The 21,562-nt window shown below is 38.9% G+C and overlaps 1 protein-coding gene across 1 annotated transcript; it reads left to right on the forward strand.

Annotated features, from left to right (window-relative positions):
* Positions 1–1,946: 1,946 nt before the first annotated feature.
* LOC118797704 (B-cell receptor CD22-like) lies at positions 1,947–18,852 on the forward strand. The gene is made up of 10 exons (XM_036556974.1): positions 1,947–1,958; positions 2,563–2,658; positions 5,958–6,263; positions 10,215–10,472; positions 11,577–11,686; positions 12,007–12,084; positions 15,455–15,634; positions 16,622–16,693; positions 17,697–17,804; positions 18,601–18,852. The coding sequence occupies exons 2-10, from the start codon at positions 2,595–2,597 to the stop codon at positions 18,850–18,852; spliced, it is 1,428 nt and encodes a 475-aa protein (XP_036412867.1). The 5' UTR covers positions 1,947–1,958; positions 2,563–2,594.
* Positions 18,853–21,562: the final 2,710 nt, after the last annotated feature.

Consider the following 21,562-nt stretch of genomic DNA (forward strand, 5'->3'; position numbering starts at 1 on the left):
TCCCATTTTTAATCCATAGGGTTTAATATGATGTCGGCCCACCCGTTGCAGCTATAACAGCTTCAACTCTTCTGGGAAGGCTTTCCACAAGGTTTAGGAGTGTGTTTATTGGAATTTTTGACCATTCTTCCAGAAGCGCATTTGTGAGACACAGATGTTGGATGAGATGGCCTGGCTTGCAGTGTCTGCTCTAATTCATCCCAAAGATGTTCTATCGGGTCGAGGTCAGGACTCTGTGCAGGCCAGTCAAGTTCTTCCACACCAAACTTGCTCATCCATGTCTTTATGGACCTTGCTTTGTGCACTAGTGTGCAGTCATGTTGGAACAGGAAGGGGCCGTACCCAAACTGTTCCCACAAAGTTGGGAGCATGAAATAGTCCAAAATCTCTTGGTGCTGAAGCATTAAGAGTTCCTTTCACTGGAACTAAGGGGCCGAGTCCAACTCCTGAAAAACAACACCATGCCATAATCCCCCCTCCACCAAACTTTACACTTGGCACAATGCAGTCAGACAAGTACCGTTCTCCTGGCAACCGCCAAACCCGGACTCATCCACCGGATTGCTAGATGGAGAAGTGTGATTGGTCACTCCAGAGAACACGTCTCCACTGCTCTAGAGTCCAGTGGCGGCGCTTTACACCACTGCATTCGATGCTTTGCATTGCACTTGGTGATGTAAGGCTTGGTTGCAGCTGCTCGGCCATGAAACCCATTCCATGAAGCTCTCTACACTGTTCTTGAGCTAATCTGAAGGCCACATGAGGTTTGGAGGTCTGTAGCGATTGACTCTGCAGAAAGTCGGCAACCTCTGCGCACTATGCGCCTCAGCATAGCTGTCCCCGCTCTGTCATTTTACGTGGCCTACCGCTTCGTGGCTGAGTTGCTGTCGTTCCCAATCACTTCCACTTTGTTATAATACCACTGACAGTTGACTGTGGAATATTTAGTAACAAGGAAATTTCACGACTGGTCTTGATTGGAACACCTGAATCAATGATTTGGATAGGTGAGTGAATACTTTTGGCAATATTAGATAAGATGACCCTTATTAGTCCCACAATGGGGAAATTTCACCTCTGCAATCTAACCCATCTGTGCAGTGAAACACTACATACACACTAGTGAAGACACACACTAGGGGCAGTGAGCACATTTGTCCAGAGCGGTGGGCAGCCCTATCTGCAGCACCCGAAGAGCAGTTGGGGGTTAGGTACCTTATTCAAAGGCACTTCAGTCATGTATTGCCGGCTCAGGGTATCAAACCGGTGACATTCCGAGGTTGGTTTCCTAACCTCCTGCCCACATTGACCCCCATAGTGTAAGTATGTATCTAATAGTTTTTTGATGTAAATGACCCTTATTAGTCTGGGTTTAGTCTGGGAATGCAGCCTAGGAAACCAGCCCATGTACTACAAACATATTGGTAACATTCGAAAAACAAACTTTTCATTTGTATTGACTGTTCCTCGCAGGCCTAGTGACACATGGACAGGGTCTTGAGTCCACATCTTTTCTACATGATCTCTTAACATCTGTTTGTTTTTATTACACTTATATGTATGTATGGTTATCATATCACAGCTGGCTTTCTGGTTTATGCAAGATTAAATTTCTTATATTCATTGTTCTGCATTGCCTCATAGTGATAACAAAGAGCATAAACTGCACTTTGGCCTGACATTAGCTGATGAGTATATGCAAGGTAACCATGTGGGTTTTTTGACCACTTCCTGCCTTAAAATGTTCTGACTTTCTCACACTGTCCAAATAGCAAAGAATAATCTTGCCTTATGTGTTTAGAGCAACACAGGTCAAACTCTTCTGGCTACCGACCAGTCCCCAAACACAGGATATACAGATACAGAAAAAGAACCAGGAACTGGGGGGTATGTTAATAGTGCTAACCACATCCTCAGACATAACTTCTAAACTCTGTCAGTGGACAAGTAGAGTAGAGGTAAGCATCTGGGAAATTATTTTTGATTCATTTTTTTGAAATCAGTTAAAATTACATTAAGACATTCTTTATAAAGCTAAACAAATATCATTGAATGTAATAAACAAGTACTATCCTTATGATATGTGTGGATTCATAGAGTGTTTGAACTTTTCTGTTATCTTCATCATACATTATTAACTTGTGTCAACTGTTGTTGTGTGTCAAAAAGTGTCGACTTGTTGGCTTAATCATTTCCAAATTAGTGTGCATGAATTTAAAAGAGCCTACCTAGTTTATTGGATCAATACTTCAATTAACCTCTTAAATGGTGCCCAAAGTTTTATTACCCACTTCTATGACCTAAGAATACTAATAGTGATACTAAGAAAACATTTTTTTTTTTACTCTATTTAAGTGTATTTATATTATTCAGTGTTATATACAGTTCCTCCATGCAAAAACACTGCTGAGAAAAAAGCTTCATACTATTTTAATGACTGCCTGAGGCTTTTGCATAGGACTGTTTCTGTGCTGGATGTTTGCGTTTCATAATTGCATCAGATGATAAACTATGATTTTGTGATTCAGCTGACAGAACAATCATGATTATTGTCATTTAAAGCGGTGTCTCTAGGTGGCATATGAACTGGTGAGATGTCAATCAAGATGGCGTCTGGTCTGTCTTGCCACCTCCTTTTCCTCATTCTGCTCACATCAGGTTAGTGAATGCTCCTCCTACTCTGTGAAGAGACTCCTACACATTATATCACAAGAATTCAAACGGACAAATAGTACCTCATCTGGAATTTTGCTTACTGATTCAGATGTGGTATAAACTTAATTCCAATAAACAATAGGAAATAAAACAGCAATAATTTGCAAATTCTTTTTGACCTACACTCTTTAAAAAGAGTTCTTCAAGGGTTCTTTAATAAATAAAATAAAATTTATAGAACCATGAATACTCAAAAAACCATTTGCATGCTTAAAGGGTTCTTTGCATTGTGACATTGTTCTTCAGATTGATGGAGAATGCATTGCATGTGGGTCTGTATAGAACCTTTTTGAAAATAGTTCTATATAGCACCAAAAAGGGTCCTACTATTGTTATGATGTCAAGTTATCTCTTATAAGATTTTATATTCAACTGAAAACTAATCTTAAGACAAGATATTTCAACCAGTTAAAGTAATTGTTTTTCTATATGTAAGCATATTCTATATTTCATACATGCAATATATTCCAAAAAAATTGGGACAGGGGTATGTTTACCACTGTGTTACCTCACCTTTCCTTTTAACAGTGTTCAGTAATCGTTTGGCGACTGAGGACAACAATAATCATAGTTGTTAAAATGTCATGTATTGTGCTTCATAATGTGCCACAGATTTTTTTTTCAGTGCGAGGTATTGTTTCCCAGTGAACTTACTGAGCGTTCATTTCTATCTGTTTATTTCTGATCATCCAAACTTAGCTTCGTTCATTACTTTGTCTTTTGCCTGCCCCTTTTTGTACTGTTGCCCGGTATTTTCGATCTGTGTTTTGTGAAGCTTGCTTGCCTGTTTTTCGACCACGTCTCTTGCCTTGTCCTTTTTGTTTTGTTCGCCTTGTGTTATGATCACCATTGTGATCCTGCTCCGCTTTTTGGTTTTGACCCCTGCCTGTGTATCGACTACGAACCTGCTTAGAGATAATAAAACCTTTTTTACTCCTTTAATCCGCACGTGTCTGACTTCTGCTGAATGGTTACAAGAGTACACTGCATGTGATGTGTTTACCACTTCTGGATGAAAATTCACTAGTAATAACCCACTACAAAATGTTTTAATTTAAAATCTCAAGAAAATAAGTCATTATTTGAATATAAATATAGATTTAAAAGATTGTGATGTGTTGGCCGCCACATGTCTGTTTTGAATCCCAGGGGGTGGAAGGCAAGTTTATTGGGTGAGCCACCAGCAAGTAGCCGATTTAGGGCCAGATCCAGAGCTGAAAACTGACTCCCAAAACAAACTTAAAAGAAACCAATGGTATACCAGAGGTGAGACTGGAGAAGAGTTTTTTTTTTACCAAAGTTACCAGCCAGAGAGAGATACCAGCTTACAGCACAGCAGACTAAAATCTGAGCACAAGGCACAGGGAGAGCTCTCCTTGAAGAGGAATTCCAAAATGTCCCATCATTGTGATGTAAACAAAATCATTTACAGTGGTTTGATATAAAATTGCTGTAGAGAAAGTTACAGACTCTGATTCCTTTTCTAGTGATAGAAACCAGGGGTGACAATGTCTACAACACAAATATAGCCATTTTATTTACTGTGCAGAACCCCCAGTGAACCTACATGTGTCTTCTGAGTTTTCATATGGAATATTGATGATGGTGAAATAGTGGAAAATCTGAAAAAAATAAGGTTTGGGGTTACTATTTTGCTTCACAACCCCCTTTATGTACCCCTTCACAATGAATAGATTAAAATAAACATATTAACAAGACATTTTAGGCCATAATTTTATCACAAAACTATCATAAAATAATGTCTCAGCCATCAGGCAGCATATTCATAACCATTTTGTGTAATCGCTTTCTGATTTTAGAAGAATTACGCTCTTTAGGTGTCTGGCTCCTTTCAACACCACTATAGACAAGTCTGACTCAGTAATTTTCTCTGTAAACTTGATACATCAAACCACTCTGAAAGACTTTGTTTACATCTTAACCATTTTACTATGCAGAAATTTTGAACAATTGGTGGAGTTCCCCTTTAAGTAGAGCTCACACAGTTGGTGCAAATGCCAGTGATTGCCTAGGAGGCTGCCTTCTGCCTCCATCTGGTGGCAGGGACTGGTCTAGCAGTGCCTCCTGCCACTGTTTGGTTGGCTATTCTCTGCGTCCCTCTGGCAGCAATACACTTGCTGCTATGTTAACTTTTCATCTTTTAGTAAATCTGCCCCTCAATCCAGCACAGTTTGGTGATTTTCCTGCTCACATGTCCTGCCCATCAGATTAATTAAATAATTAGTTGATGTAGTTGTTAGGTGTTCGGTGGTGTGTTTGAGCAAGAAGATCATTAAACTGTGCTGGGAAAAGGACCAGAATATGACATCTCTTATACAGTCATGTGCAAATGTTCAGATATAAAAAATAATATTAAAAATATACATAATATATAATAATTTACCTAGGAGTGTTCAAACATTTGCATATGTCTGTAAAGGTCAATACACTGTTTTTTAGGTCATCAGTTAAACCTAAAAAAATACTTCATGAGGTAATCAATTTTATCAGATCTATTCAACTTAAATACTGTAAATGATATAAGGAGGATACAATTCTTAACTTACAAGGAAAAAGTGATTATTTTACATTAATTCAAACCTGGGAGGCACTTGAAATCTACTTCTGCCTAGAGTAACCTACTTCTGCTTAGATTAACCTGCTGGTCAGGCCACTGTTGTTAATACTGTAATGACAGGATTGTTACTGGATGAAACACAAGGCAACTCTGAGCTCCAGTTGGGTCAGATCAAATGCACTAGCCAGTTATATTTCAGAGAACAGGAGAAAAATTTTTAATGTGTTGGAGGCATCATGTTTGGAATGAGCATATATTTACGGAAATTATAATGTTGATGATGATAAAACAAATATATTCTTTTCTTTTGTACTGTTTTCAATTTAGGACAGGTCAAACAGAATTGACAAATCACTGCTCTCTGATTTTACTAGCATTTCATGCATTTTCAACTTTTTTGGAATTGGATTTGCATTATTATTATGTTTTTTACTTGGAGTATGGTGGGTATGAAGAGAACTTTATGTTTGAAAGAGAAAAAAAAATCAGATTTCTATAGATATGCAGTCCTTTATTAAATAAAAGACAGACAAATGTCTTGCTAACGTGTTAAGTAGCAGCATTCAATAGAATCTAGAACATGTTGGTATACAGGTGAGAAATATTATTTGCCTTTAATTTGAAGTATGCAGGAAATTTCAAGAGAACGTCTCTTTGTTCCCAGAACTCCAAGTAAATATTCCTGGGAGAATGGTAGAAGGAACTGCAGCCAATCACACATGCCTCCATGTAGAAACTCCTGAAGAAGTGACAGAGGGAGAAACAGCAGATCTGACATGTAAAACCACCTGCAGTCTGACTGACCCAACATTCATCTGGTACAAAAATGGACGTCCTTTAACCACAAAGACCATCACGAAGAACCAGCTCCACCTGGAGACAGTCAGCAGTCAGGATGCAGGCAGTTATAGCTGTGCTGTAAGAGGACATCAACATCTCCAATCTACTGCTCAGAAGCTCAGTGTTAGATGTGAGTATTTTATATGTTGAACTTAAAGATGAAAATACTTTAATACTCACAGAATAGTAAACTTTAGCTTAATTCAAATTGAGGTACCACAGGTCCCTATTTGTAGCAAACACTACTATCACTTTACTTGAACCCTGCTACATAACACTGATATAACCCTGCCACAAAATATCCCAGGACAGATGTTATATAGCGCCATTAACAAACTTAAATGTGAAAAAACATTGTTTATTGCTTATATTTTTAGTCTTTTATTTAAAATATGAACAAAATCTAACATTTTTTTATTGCTGTTATTATTATACAATGAATAAACAACCCAAACAAAAAAAGCATAAAAAAGAAGATAATAATAAACTGAAGAATGAATAAACAAGTATGTAAATAACTGTATAAATAAATAAATAAATGTCTACACGTTTTAAAACTGTAATTATTAAGTCTATTGTACTAATTTTACATATGGCAGTACGACTGTGTTTATATATTAGAAAGTACTACATCATAAAAACTACATCATCAAGGAAGTTGGGGGGACAAATTTTCTATATGTTCAAACTTTGTGCATCTAAATTTCTCAATCACAAAGTACTTGTGAAATGTCCTCTCTTAGTTCTACTTCTCAAAGGGATTTAATAATGTAAAGAGAAGCTAATCATAAAGAGTGGACCTATTCACGAGGACCTGAAATTAAACCTTCATAGCAGTTGCTAGTGTTAAGAATATGTCTAGTGGAGTATAAATTAGGAAACTGTGGCAATGTATTTTTGGCAAACTATGGCCAGTGAGGAGGAGAAGTCTGCATTCACTGAGTTGTGCACCATCTTCAGGAAGAGATTGTTGACTCTTTGGCTTTGTCAAGAAACATCTAGGCTAGAAACACAGTGGTGATCTCTCTTGCTTGATGTAAGAGGTTGACCAGTATCTCCACAACACATTGTGATCCAACAAGAGAGTCTGGGCAAATCCACCCACCATCCACTTCTACAGTCGAGAGCCAAGTTGGAAGGAGAAGCAAGAAGTCGTTAGGGCAGCTAAATCTAAATCAGCACCTGGTCCCAGTGGAGTCCCCTTTGTAGTGTATAAGAACCGTCCTAAGCTTATACACTGCCTGTGGAAGAACCTACAGAAGGAACATCCGAGACATGTTGAGCAGAGTCATCTCACTGCTAAGTGTTGAGAGTAAGATATTTTTCAGTACTGTTGCCCAGTGTCTAACAGAGTACCTTCTTAAGAACAAGTACACTGGCACCTCAGTACAGAAAGGTGGAATACCAGGGGCACCAGGGTGCTTGGAACATACCATGCTAATTATACAGTTAATAAGAGAGGCCTGGTGACCTGGTGGTGCTGTGGTTGGATCTTATGAATGCCTATGGGTACTTTCCCCACAAGCTAGTAGAAACAGCCTTGCACCAACATTAGATTCCAGGTAAGTTCAAGAACCTCATTTTGGATTACTACCAGAATTTAAATTTCCAATCTCCAAACTCCAGGTTGCTGGTGCTAAAAAGAGGGAAGGTTACTGACAAGTTTCAGTTCTCTCTATGAGGCACGTGTTGCCCAGTCCATCCAACATCTTCTGTTGGGGCAAGAGTAAAACACCACTTTGCCAGTGTTGCCAAAGAAGAGATACGTTGGAACACATCCTGAGCTGTTGCCCCACAGCACAAGGGAAGATTGCTATCGTTGACGTCATGAAGGTGATAGCAGAAACCTTTAGTAATCCCCTTGGTCCCAGAAAACTGTTTCATTTCTCCCAGCGAGAGAGGTTCCAGAGTTTTAAACCAGAGTAGCAAGGGGCATACTTACTACAGCAAAGGATTGGCACCTGAAGGTGGATCTTGGAAGGCAGCTCCGTTGCCCTGAGACAATCACAGAGACCACCCTGCACCCTAATATTTTCCTCTTCTCAAGAAAAACAAAGCAAATGCTACTGTTTGAGCTCAGTGTATCATGGCAGCAGAGAATGGTGGAGGTCAATGAGAGGAAAAAGGCCAAATATGTGGATCTGGTGGAACAGTGCCGGAGAGGAGGGTAGCGTGCTACATGCATGCCTATAGAAGTTGCTGGCAGAGGCTTTGTGGGCTACTCACTTTGTAAAGCTTACAGCCTCCTGGGCATTACAAGGCAGGACAAGAGAATAGCCATCAGAGAAACAACTGAGGCAACTGAGAAAGGCTTAACATGGCTCTGGATTAAGAGAGGCGTTCTGTAGCATGCTACTTGGATACAGGCTGGGATTTGATCAGCGCTGGTCAGCTGGGAGAGGGTGTCTGATAGTTCAAAGATCTGAAATGCCCAGTGACCCTAGGTACTGATGATGATGTATAAATCTTTAAATATCTCAATACCCAAGTTGCACCAAATAGTAAGGACATTGTTAATCGTTTGTTTCATACAGTACACAGTGATAGGTACAGGACACCAGTAATCTTAAAGCAGAGTGGTGTACAGAGACTAAAGGTTTTAGAGTAGTTACAGATGCATATCTGCATATCACATCACCATAATCCAGGATATATAAAAGCATTGCTTCAACAATCCTTGTGTAAATTTTTTTTTAAATACAGGAATCCAAGATTTGCCTCAGTTTACATTAAAAGTGCATTTGTCATCTAACTATTTGCCAAGGTATTTGCACTCACCAACTCTTTCAATATCAGAATCCTTTCAGGGTTGCGATTTAAAAGTGTTAAAATTAATATTAGTGGCTCTGGAAAACAGCATAAATTTACCTTTCTCAATATTTAAGACAAGTTTATCATTGTAAAAAGTTGACTGTAGGGCATTAAAAGGATGTTTCAGTCTTTCCACTGCAGTACCAATAATCAGTTGAGCAGTACAAGATGGTGTCATCAGCATATTAATATATTTTGCAATTGACAGTGGAGGTGGCAACACCATTAATCACTGTCTACTGAAGAGATAATTTCTAATCTACAGTAGTTGGCAACCCTGTGGTCAAAACCAATATTTTGTAGACTCTGTAAAAGTAGGGAAATTTCAGAGGGATTAATGAAAATCACTACGTAATATTTATGCTATGTTTTTCTCTAATACCAGGTTGGTAGTCTGAAAAGACTAAATTACCATAGAGAAATGTCTGAAATTGTTCACTAAGGATTCTAAGATTTTGGCTAAGCTTCACAATTTTGAGACTATAGTTATTAAGATCTGATGCACCACTTCCTCTGTGCAGTGGAATTACATGTGCTGGGAATTATGCTTTATAAAACAGATACACTGAAATGATGTAATTTGTTCTAAAATGATCAGAGTGACAGGCTTCAGAAAAAAGCGTCCAAACTATCCTATCCTGCACTTTTTTAGTGTTGGTGGTGTTGAAGGCTTTAGCTACTATGGAGGAGAGAAAGGGTGAATTGTAAAGAGACCTTGTCTTACAGCAGGGGGTGTAACTATTTCATTGAGAGGTGCTTCCATACTAGTATCATCAAATAAATGTTCAGCAGCTGCAGAGTGAGTATTAAATACTTTGCAGAGCTCTTTCGCATCATAAATTTGTTGACCATTAATTAAAATATAGGTTGGAAGAGGCACTAAGTGTTTTTGAGTAAATGAACTGTTTCCCAGAATTTGAAAGAGTTTAAAGATGAATTTGAAAACTGAAGGTAAAATTCAGTTTTAGCATTCATGATGTAGTTACAATAAACTAATGATAAGCTTTTGACCAGCAACTAGCCATTGAACTCTTACCTTATTTTCTGTCTGTACAGAATGGGATCATGTCTCTGCATTACCAGTTGTGATATCTTGGCTGTAATTGTAGTTGTGCTCTCTCTGTTATGCCGCATCGCTCTAATTTCAAACAGTGCAGTTCCATTACATTCAGTAATATTATAGTTTCACTGCATTGCTGTACAATTAACTGCCATTATTTAGACCCAGTTGCATTTTTTTGTTATTTTTTTTCCCATTTTCTGTTGGCAGACCGCCCAAAGAGAGTCACAGTGTCCATAAGTCCCACTGGTGAAATAGTGGAGGGCAGTTCAGTGACTCTGACCTGCAGCAGTATGGCACACCCACCTTTGAAGATCTTCACCTGGTTCAAAGGATCAACACCAGTAGCAAAAGGAAAAACCTACAGCATTCCCAACATCAGCTCTGAGGACAGTGGAGAATACACATGCCAGAGTCGGAATGAACAAGGAGACACAAACTCCACCGCTATGTATTTAAACATTCTGTGTAAGTTGATAATAATTTATTCAGCTCCATTTTAGCATTTTTCATAAATTCCATTTATTCAATTTCAAGTGAAATCTGACATTACGTAAAGTTAAAGTTATTCTTTTTTTCAGCATCAGGAAAAAATCTGGAAAAATAAGCTTCTTGGATTAGAAAAATAAATAAATAAATACATAAATACATGCATTACTTATCCACTAATACTAGGCCCCCTCTGGGTCTGAGGGCATTTTCTTGATTTTTGCATATATTCTTAAATTTGCCTTTAAAGGCACTAGCATACAACATGATAACATATTATATATGAAAATGTTCAGAACAATCTCAACTCTCTACATGATGAGGCCGTTTTGATCTAGAGCACTGTGTAAAGAGATAATTGGGCCCAAAAGCAGAAAAAAATTAAAGTTGAATGTATAAATAAAATAGTAGGTAAATGTTCTCCTCATCGCTACTTTCCAAAAGCACTGCAGCCACATTAGTGGCTGGAACTTTTATATATATATCTTTTTGTTCTGCCCTGGCCATCTCACTCCCCTTATCTAAACCCAATAGAAAACCTCTGAGAGAAATAAAAGAGGAGTAAAAATAAGAGCAATTTTATATCTGCACAATTTGGTAATATCTCCTGAAAATGTAACATCTTCTTCTTAATGGCAGTTTGTACTAGAAATAAAATAAATTAGTACATTTTCATATATGTATCTTATACTCCTTTTTGTTGCAGATCCCCCAAAGAGTATTTCAGTGTCCATCAGTCCCTCTGGTGAAATAGTGGAGGGCAGTTCAGTGACTCTGACCTGCAGCAGTGATGCAAACCCACCTGTGAAGAACTACACCTGGTTTAAAGAAGGTGGAACCTCACCTGTAGGATCTGGACAGAATTACAGCATCATCAACATCACTGCTGATTACAGAGGGTGGTATCACTGTGAAGCTTGGAATGAACTCGGAAAACAGAAGGCATCTGCGGCTTTATTGCTACATACAGGTCAAACATCTTTTTAGTCTTTAAAATTATTACAGCATGAGCCGTTTCAGTTAACTGGCCTGGATGAAATCAAAACTGAGATGTTTACTGTGGTTTTTGTTTCTGATTTCCAGTTCCCAGTTACACGACTGTCTTTGTGATTGTGGGAATAGCATGTATTGGAACTGTGATCATTGTGTGCTTTGTCTCTTTGATGATCAGACGGGTTAAACGAAAAGTTCAGGTAAGCATCTAAAATAACTTCTGTCCTGCATTTGTGGCTTATAGTGTACTTTGTGGGTTTAATAGCTCTTAGTCTAAAGCATGGGTTCTCTATTCTGACCCATTTCTCTGCATCTAAAGCACCTGATTCAAGTCATTATTGGTTGATAAATTTGTTTGTTGTTTATGGTTTGCTTATATAACATGAAACCATATAAATGATCTACTACTTTTATTAGTTATTATTACATGAGACACACACACACACACACACACAGACAGTGTACATAGCTCTGAAGAAAATATTAATCAACAATGACTTCTTTTACTCAATTCCTCAAGAATGTTCCCCCTGTTGATGATTCTGCTTCACCTGACTGTGGTTCCAAACACTGTAAAGAAGTTTACACTCTACCTCTTGTAAGTAATTCACATTCATTAAATTGAGGTTTTTTATGTCAGTGATGATCTGTTAGTGGTGTTAGTCCAGATTTTATTTTATTTTATTGAATACACAACTATTCACTTTGGTAAAACTCACTTTAAATCAGTCATACTTCATTTCATCAGTGGAGGACAGTAACAAGTAAATGTAATTCATTACTGTTCTTATGTAGTTTTTTTGTGTTTCTGTACTTTACTGAAATATTTCCATTTTGGGTGACTTTTCACTTTCACTCCACTACATTTCAAAGTCAAATATCTTACTTTTTACTCCACTACCTTATGCAAAATCTGTCGTTCCTTTGGCTTATGTGTGTATAAAAACGTAACATGTCAAAACAAAGGAAGCACGAAGCAAGAACACCAATCAGGGCACAGCGCGCACTTTGTTTTGAGCTTGTTTTGACCTGTTGGTCATACCAACCCAGTGTAATCATACAGTTCAACATCAGTGCAGCAGCGTAAAATTTTGAGAGCGTCTGTTCAACATAAATGATGGACTAACCTAACTTTGTGTAAATAGAGCACAATATAGAAATATGTACTCATATGCAGTTGTGACTGACGTGTCTTTTTTCAGAATTCATGCAAACACTATTTCATTTTATAGTAAATTTGTTTTTGCTAGTTTATGTTTATGAACAGTATAGTAAAGGAAAAACTCATTTCTGAACCTGTGTTTAAAGCAAGTTTTTTATTAAACTCGTAACTAAGTTGCAAATAAATCTTAAACTGAAGCTTTGCTTGTTTGCAAAAAAGTTATTTCAGAGCCACTCGGTTCTACCTAATCCCTTCAGTGTTTTGTGCTTATGATCATTTTAATAGACATCAGCGTCACTAATTAATGACATTCTATTAAAAGATTGATTTACCAAGAGTGACACTGGAGTATTTTCACCTCAAATGAGTTAATGAAGCGAGTCTTGTTACAAACATTATAATAGGACATCAGAGCCATAATTAAACTTTTAGTTCTTTTACTTTCAATACTTATGTAGCGAACACTGGCTTTACCTCCGGCAGAGTGTTTCCCCAAAAGTTAAGGGCCTTTTGGCTCCATCAAGTCTGGGATTGTGGTATAAAGCTGTCGGCTTAATACCCCAACCCCAGTCTCAGTCAGATTTACGGCTGAATCAAGAGGCTGCACCCCTCTCCTTTGACCTGGAGAAAAACAGGACCCTTCACTGGAATGCAGATGCACGGCTCTCCAAAATCCTGTGGACAACTTTTTATCTTAAGTAACAGAAAGTACATTTCTAAGGTGTTTGTCCCCTCCAAACTACAACCATTCGTTAGAACTCTTTTTAACTAAACTAGACATACCAAAACAGAATTTGTACGGCTTTGGACGGCAAAATTCCAACTTTCTAAATTCCCTAGGGATCTCAAGTATGGACCCACAGCACCCCCAAGGGGTGAAACCACAAATTACCACATCATCACCATAAGGACTTGTGTTTATAAAAAAACAAAAAAACTTCGTGCTTTGTCTGCTTGATTCTGCTTGATGATTCATGCTTTGTCTCCTTGATTATCAAAGTTGCTATGATCTGTAAGTAATACTACTTGTGGTATTAATCTTGTTGTTGGGTAGTAGCTAAATATTACCTGTATCTTTTCAGTTAAGTGCGAGAAATACGTAGAGTATAACTTTGATAACAGTCAGACCCAACCAGTTAATTGCTATGAGTTTAGACCATTGACCAAGATGTATCCTGAATGTGGTTTTCTTTTCTTTTCTTCCTTTGTTCCTTTCCTTTTATTGTTGATTTTATTTTTTTCATGCATTGGGTCATGTTCAGAGATGATAGGCAAATAGTACCTGTGTTCTTTGACATGTATTGTGTATCAGGTAACAAGGGTTAAACTCTCTTTTAGAAATATGCCTGAATATCTAAATTGTTCATTCCTTGATTTTGAAAGTTAAACCAATTAGATGATATAGGAATGTTTCTTTTTCTTTGTTTAAACTAGCTGAAACAAAGGAGGCAGTGATTTTGGGGAAGGTATTCCTCAAATTATGCACAACCAATCAGAGTGGGAAACAAGCTAGTCAACCTATCAGCACTCTGGCACCACCTCCAAAGGGTAGGGCCTCCAGCCGAACAAAACCAGAGTGCACCGTAAATTTGGGGGAGTTCCTGCGTTCGCAACAAGTTTCTAAGTTTGTGCCGGCCTAGGTCAGGAAGACAGGTCAGAAGTATTAGGACGCTAAATTATCAGATCTGAAACCTTTGTTTGTTTTGTAACTTGCCTGTTCGCCTACACACCTTAAGTTTGAACCACCCTCAGAGAAGGAAGGTGGATATTTCTTGTCGGGCCAGGGAGAATATATCCATAACTTTCGATTCTGCTAAAGAGGGGTACTTAGTTAAATTGGTACCACCAGCCTCAGAACCCTGATTGCAACCTGAACCTCGCCAGCGGAGTGGGAGCGGTTCTGACGCCACGGAGACCCAGCATCGCACCCAGAGCCACGCACTGATCTGTGAACAGATCGACCCTCGAAAGGCCGCCCAAGCTCCACCGTCAGACAGCCACGAGACGCCTCCGCCCAATCACTGACAGGAAGGTGCGTGCCCACACGGAGATGCAGCATCCACGGCCAGCTAGGAGAGGAACCACCGCGTGAGCTCCAGCCTTCGATCGAGTCTGTCCTGAGACGACCCCGCCTGAAGTCAGCCCCGGACTCCCACGTAAGCTGGAACCATCAATTTGCAGTCAGGGCCCTGACGCCAATTTATTTAATAAGAGAACTTTTATAGGTACCTCCAGCCATATAGTTCTTCCCGTCCAGGCTTAGGTTAATTCTCTAGAGGCTCTCCCAAGCGACTTCCCAAAACCACACTGCCTCATACCATTTAGCCGTGAATCACTCTAACTTACTCGAGCTATTTTGTCTTTCATTACTATCACTTTGTTTTGTTTTGTTTTCTTGTTTTATTTTCTATTGTTTATCATTGAATGTAGTCCAAAAGTAGTTTGATATTTAGCCAATAAATTCCCTTTTCTGAAGCATCCTTGGTGCGAGCATTTCTCTCTCTTGCCCTGGTCTGTAGACTTCAAATAAATCCAGGTTACTTCACACCCTCACATAAGGTTCCAGCAATAATAATATTAAAAATTGCAAAACCCGTTACACTTAAGTACATTTGATGGAAATTTTGTACTTTTACTCAAGTGGAGGTCTAAAGGGAGGAACTTCTACTTTTACAGGAGTAATATTTTACCTTGGGTATCTCTACTTTAACTCAGGTACATGATTTGTGTACTTCGTCCACCACTGCTTTTCATTCATTTCAAATCAGTGACATCAATAGTGACTTCCTCTCTCATTTTTACACAGGTAGCTCTGTCCAGGCCCCGTGATAACAACAACACAGTTCTCAACACATACCTTGCAGGTCAAGATGCACATGTAGCTCTTAAAGATACAGGCTCACCCTTTCGTGACACATACAATGCTCTTGACGACACATATGTGGCTCCTGATGACAAACCCCATGGTCTTGATGAACCGTATGCTGTGAGTAACATTTTAATTTAAAATAACATTTTATTCCACCAATGTCTTGGTCCTCAGAGTCATTCAGAGTGGTTTGACATGAAATGGTTCATTTTAGAGACTCAGGTTTCCAGTGGTGGTGATAGGAACCAGAGCTTATGATGTGTACAACACAATTACAGCATTTTTATTTAGTATTCAAAACCACCTACATGTGTCTTCTGAGTTTTATATGTGATATTGATGATGATAAAATGGTGGAAAATCTGAAGAAAGCATTTAATGTCATAAAGGGCAAAGCATTTAAATGTCATAAAAATCAACAGTGGAAGTACTGTGAGTTATTATCTATGTTTCCATTTACTATTATTAATTTCTGTTTTTTTTTTTTTCTAAATTTCTGCATAGTTCAATTGTTGAGATGTATACATCACTGAAAACATCATTTAGAGTGATTTGATGTGGTAACGTTTGCAGACAAACTTCTTTATAATGGTGGTGATGGGATCCAAGGGTCACCACAAATGTGATGGTGATGACAGTAAAATCGTTGTAAATCTAAATATTTGTACACTTTTTTGCCTCATAATGCCCTATGTGCACCTCCCTGCTCTGAAAATACTGTAAAAAATGTCAAAACTATTGTAAAAAAATTGGCTCAGACATCAGGCAGCATATTCGTAACTATTCCATGTAATAACTTACTGTGGGGCAGCTTTTAAAGGCATTAAATGCTTCAGACATCTGGTTTCCATCACCATCTCTGTGAATAATTCTGATTCTTTTCTTTGACGTGGAGAATTTCACAGTAAAACACTCTGAATTACTTTTTTGCATCCTAACCATTTAAATATGCAGAACTTTTGGTGAAATTCCCTTCAAATTCTGTATTTTCAAGCTATTATATTTGTACTGAGCATTTCTTCATGCTATAGGTCAGTCATTTTGTATGTGATTTTCTCTCTCTTTCTTTCTCTCTCTCTCCCCCCCCCTCACCTCCTCTTACAGAATGTTCATACCGATTCTGCTGATGATGCCTACATGACTTATGATGAAGATGGATCTCCTGACTATGAAAATGTAATGATACTAATAATGCTAATGATATTAATAATAATAACTAAAAATAACTTAATGTGCAAGTAAAAACATAACATAATTGACACTTAATCATGAGTTCAGATGTGTGCAGCCCTGCGGTTGATTGGTATAAATGAGTATTCTTTCTGTCTGGTCTGGTCTTGTTTAGGTTGGTTGGAAACAGATGACCAATGTCAAGTTGGATTGAGATTACAAGAGGAAAGTCAAATATCATGATGCTCATTCACCAGCTGCATGCTAATTTTGTTACTAAACTTTTACAAGCCCTACAAATCTAACTAGTTAGTTCCAGTTCCCTAGAAAATAGGCATTCAGATTTGACTATTGATGAGGATGGTGTACTGGTTAAACCTACCTTGGTTGTTTGGAGCCTTGGTGGTATTTTGAGCCGTTAATCAAGACTGCTTTTCTCCATCTTCACAACACTGCACAACTCTCCACAACACAAGAAAGATACAGTAACTCTTGTTCATTTATAACCTCTCATTTTGACTACTGGAAAACCCTTTCCATTGTCCTTTCCATTGACCTGCCCTTCAAAACAATATATTAAGAATTACAGTATATTCAAAACTCTGCAGCTATTGTTCAAATGCATCAAAAAAAAAAGTACCCACATCCTCCAAAATTTTCACTGGTTACAAGGTACTTCTTGCATACAATATACAATTACTCAATCATAAAGCCCTACATATTTGTCCGAGCTACTACATTATGGTTGCCACCATCAAGGATTTCCCAGAATGTATTTTTTATGAAGTTCAAATTGCTTTTTTTAACAAATTAAACATATGTTTACAAAAAATGGGTTTGATTAGTTCAGATTACCCTCAATGTAGGGACAACTGTTTGGGAAAGGTGACATGTTTAGGCAGCAATCATAATCATCATCATCTTAAACTGCTTAATCCAGATAGGGTCGAGGCACCAGTTGGGAGAACAGAGAATCCTAAATGACCTTGTCCCCGACAACTTTCTCCAGCTCATTCTAGGGGACCCCAAGGTGCTAACGCCATGCCAACCGGGAGATATAATCCCTCCACTGGGTCCAAGGACAACCTTCGGGCCTTGTGCCAGTAGGCCATGCCTGGTAAACCTCCACCCGGAGATGGCCAGGGGGCATCCTGATCAAATGCCCGAACCACCTCAACTTCTCTCAATGTGGTAGAGCTCCTCCCAGATGACCGAGCTCCTTATCCTATCAAGTAGTGTAGCTTGCATCCCTGTGAAGAAAGCTAATTTCTGCTGCTTTTATCTGCAATCTCATTCTTTCTGTCATTACCCAAAGTTCATGACAATAGGTGTGTTCTTAAAAAGGGGACATTTAAGCATTTACTGGGACAATCTCATTCACTCCCAGTGCCTTGCCACCGAGGAGCTTATCAGATACCTAAATGACTTCCACCAGTGAAATGGAGTCTGACACACCACAAGTCTCTGACTGTGACTCCTGTGAGGGAGGCTTGTCTCTCTAGGAGCTCCTCAAAGTGCTCCATCCCCGACTGACAGTATCCTCATTTGAAGTCAAAGCTTCTCCACCCCTGCTGAGTAAAGCTTGAGTGAAGCCACCCTGACCACTCCTGAGTCACCGGACGGTTATTCAGAATCTCCCTTAAGCCAACCGAAAGTTCTGCTAAACTCCTCCCTGGAGAGGGGTGATTGGGAAGAAAGTCTTGCCCAATCTAAACTTGAATGGTGAATTGTTATTGTACTTCTCTGCTAGTCATTGATTGTCCATAACAAACACCAAGTTTGAACACAGGGATGTTTGTAAGTACTTAGTATACTTAGTATGTACTTAGTATCAGAGATCCTTGGGTCAAAGGTCAATGATCGACTTTGTTGTCATTTCATCTGACTTGTGACCATATGTTCGGGACATTCAGGTGAAGAGAGGTGCTGAGCTGTTAACCGACCACCATCTGGTGTTGAGTTGGATCAGATGGCAGGGAAGATTGATGGTCAGACTCAGTAGGCCCAAGAGAATAGTGAGGGTGTGCTGGGAACAAGTGGCAGAGGCCCCAGTTGGGAACGATTTTAACTCCCACCACTGGGAGAAGTTCTCTCATGTACTGGAGGAGGTAGGGGACATGGAGTCCGAATACGCAGCAATGCAACTGGATAACGTAGAAGATTAGGTTCTGTAGCTGAACCGACATCTATATAACATAGACTGCATGGTGAGCTCAGCTACTTGTTTGCTGAATTAAATAAAAAAAATAAGCCACTGATTGAGTGTCCTGTGATCTTACAGGTTTGAGTGGCAACCATATACTCCTTCCTTAAGCCCCAAACTCCCAGATCCTCTTGTCAGGGTTTACTTGTGGTTCCAAAGTTTCATCTCTCTTTCATAGGTGGCAGATCTTTCAGTGCTGAGGTGCCTAAACTCTGGAACAAAAAACTCCCACTAAACCTCAGTAGCGTCTCCCCAATCTGAGCCTTTAAATCCCAGTTATAGACTCACCTGTTCTCTCAGTCTTGTCCATCTTACTCTGCTATTGGCTAGCCAGATAATGTGCTGTACTCTTCTATTGTATTATGTGCCATGTTTTCCTGATTTGTTTCCTTATAACTATGCTTTTTTTTCATTATTATTATTATTATTATTATTATTTGAATGTCAATTTTTTATTGCATTATCATAATTCTTACATACTATTTTTTCTCTTTCTACATACTTTTGCCTTGAATAAAAATTAACATTGTATTATGCATTGATAGGTTAAAATATCTACTTTTTACTTACAAAATGTATAGAGGTTATTCATTTATTTTACTCATTAATATGGGGTTAATTAATAATTCATTAAAAACTCATTAATTATTTCATTCATTCATTCATTCATTTATTCACATGGCTGAAATGTAAGTAGGCTGAGGTTAAAAAAATTCCACACTTTCTCTGCCCACTTCTGTTGACCTTTGTACCATTTATTTTTATGTTAATGCAATGCAACTCTTAACTCTTAAGAGCCCGTGTGTTTCGTAATTAATGCCGCTGTCAAATGTTCAACACTGTTTATGAATATTTGTTAAATCAATAAGTTGCTGACCTCAGCCTGTAGGTGGCAACAAAGCTTTTCCAGGAGCTGGAAGGCTGAGATCTTTTGTGTGTTAAGCCACACAGGGAGTAACACTATTTGTAGCGGTCCTTTGTAGGTGATTAATAAACTCTTAACAGAATATCAGTAACACATCAACAATTTAAGAGTGAAGTAGCATGTCATGTTACTAAGAGTCTTTTTGAACCCTTTTCTGGAAAAATCTACAGTATGTTCTCCATTAATCTGAAGAATATTTTTATGCCCTTTAATCATATAGAATGTTCTTTGAGTGTTCATGGTTCTATATAGAACAATTTTCTTTACTGAAAATCCCTTGAAGAACCAGCATTTTTTAGAGTCTTGAGGCTTTTTTACTCCAATAATATTTTACTGAGACTGTTTCCACTTTCCATTAGGTACAGATAGGTAAAGGTGTGTATTACAGCAGCACAAAGCAACCCTAAAATAACCCTAAAAAGTAAAATGTGCAGTAAATAAGTAAAGTTGCATAAATATTATGCAGGTGACAAAGCAGTGGTGTATTGTCACATCTAGTGAATCATCAAAATGTCCAAGCAGAAACACACAACTGAGTGACTATGTGCTGTAAACAGTAGAACAATAAAATATACTAATAGTTGTGCAATATGTATAGATGCATAAGCAAAGTGGCAGTACATAGTAATATGAGTAGAGAGTTGTAGTAATGTCCAGCTGATGCTCACTGAGCCTGTCCTGTTAGTGGCTCAGTATGTTCCAATAATGTCCCACCACAGTGAAGAGGTTTTGTACAAGATGATCACTGCTGGTGCAAATGATCTACTGTACTCTTTCTTGCTACAGCGGAGTTGAATGAGTCCGTGGCTGAAGGTGGCCCACTGTCTGACCAGCAGGTCATGAAGGGGTTGTGATGTACTGTTCAGGATAGCAGTGAGTTTACTAAGTGGCTTCTTTTCCACCACCACCTCAAAACCATCCAGTGAGCATCCCAAGACAAGGCCACCCTTCTAGATCAGTTTGTTGAGCAATTTGCATCTCCCCCTCTGATATTGCCTCCCCAACAGACTGCTGCAAAGAAGACAGTACCCGCAACAACAGACTCGTAGAAGATCGCCAATATCTTGCTGCACATATTGAAGGACCTGAGCCTTCTCAAAAAGTAGAGACTGCTCATCCCCTTCCTGTACACAGCCTCTGCGTTGGCCCTCCAGTCCAGTTTGTTGTCAAGCAGGACACCCAGGTATTTGTAGGTGTCTACCAACTCGACATTCTGACCCATGGTCCTATTACTCCTGAAGTCCACTACCATCTCCTTGGTCTTGGTCACATGGCAGATGGTTGCTCGCACATGTCTATACAAAGGTGTTCACAAGGTCTTTGTATTCCCCTTCCTGCCCATCCCTAATGCACCCGACCACCACAGAGTCATCAGAAAATTTCTGAAGGTGGCAGAGGTCCGACCTGTATTGGAAGTCTTTTGTGTACAGGGGGAAGAGGAAGGGGGAGAGCACAGTTCCCTGAGGTGCTCCAATGCTACTGACCAGATGATCTGAATGGTACGTTCCCAGCTGCACATACTGGGGTCTTCCAGAGAGGTAGTCCAAGACCTATGCAATCACAGACTTTTCCACTTGCATTTTATTCACCAGCATGACAGGCTGAATGGTACTGATTGCACTTGAGAAGTCAAAGAAAGTGCAAGGGGTCTAGGAAAGGGCTGACCTGAGGTCTAAGATGTGACAAATGCTAAAGATGAAACATTCACAGCTCTTCAGCCAACAGCCACATCCTCTGATGATGTGTT

This window comes from Colossoma macropomum, unplaced genomic scaffold (genome assembly GCF_904425465.1).
Source record: "Colossoma macropomum unplaced genomic scaffold, Colossoma_macropomum, whole genome shotgun sequence".
In the NCBI taxonomy this organism is placed as follows: domain Eukaryota; kingdom Metazoa; phylum Chordata; class Actinopteri; order Characiformes; family Serrasalmidae; genus Colossoma; species Colossoma macropomum.

Excerpts from the sequence above, each read along its gene's own strand:
- LOC118797704 (XM_036556974.1), top strand. The coding sequence starts at position 2,595 with ATGTCAATCAAGATGGCGTCTGGTCTGTCTTGCCACCTCCTTTTCCTC. Across the intron at positions 12,085-15,454 it reads AAGTTTACACTCTACCTCTT|GTAGCTCTGTCCAGGCCCCG; the intron begins GTAAGTAATTCA and ends ATTTTTACACAG. Across the intron at positions 15,635-16,621 it reads GTCTTGATGAACCGTATGCT|AATGTTCATACCGATTCTGC; the intron begins GTGAGTAACATT and ends CTCCTCTTACAG.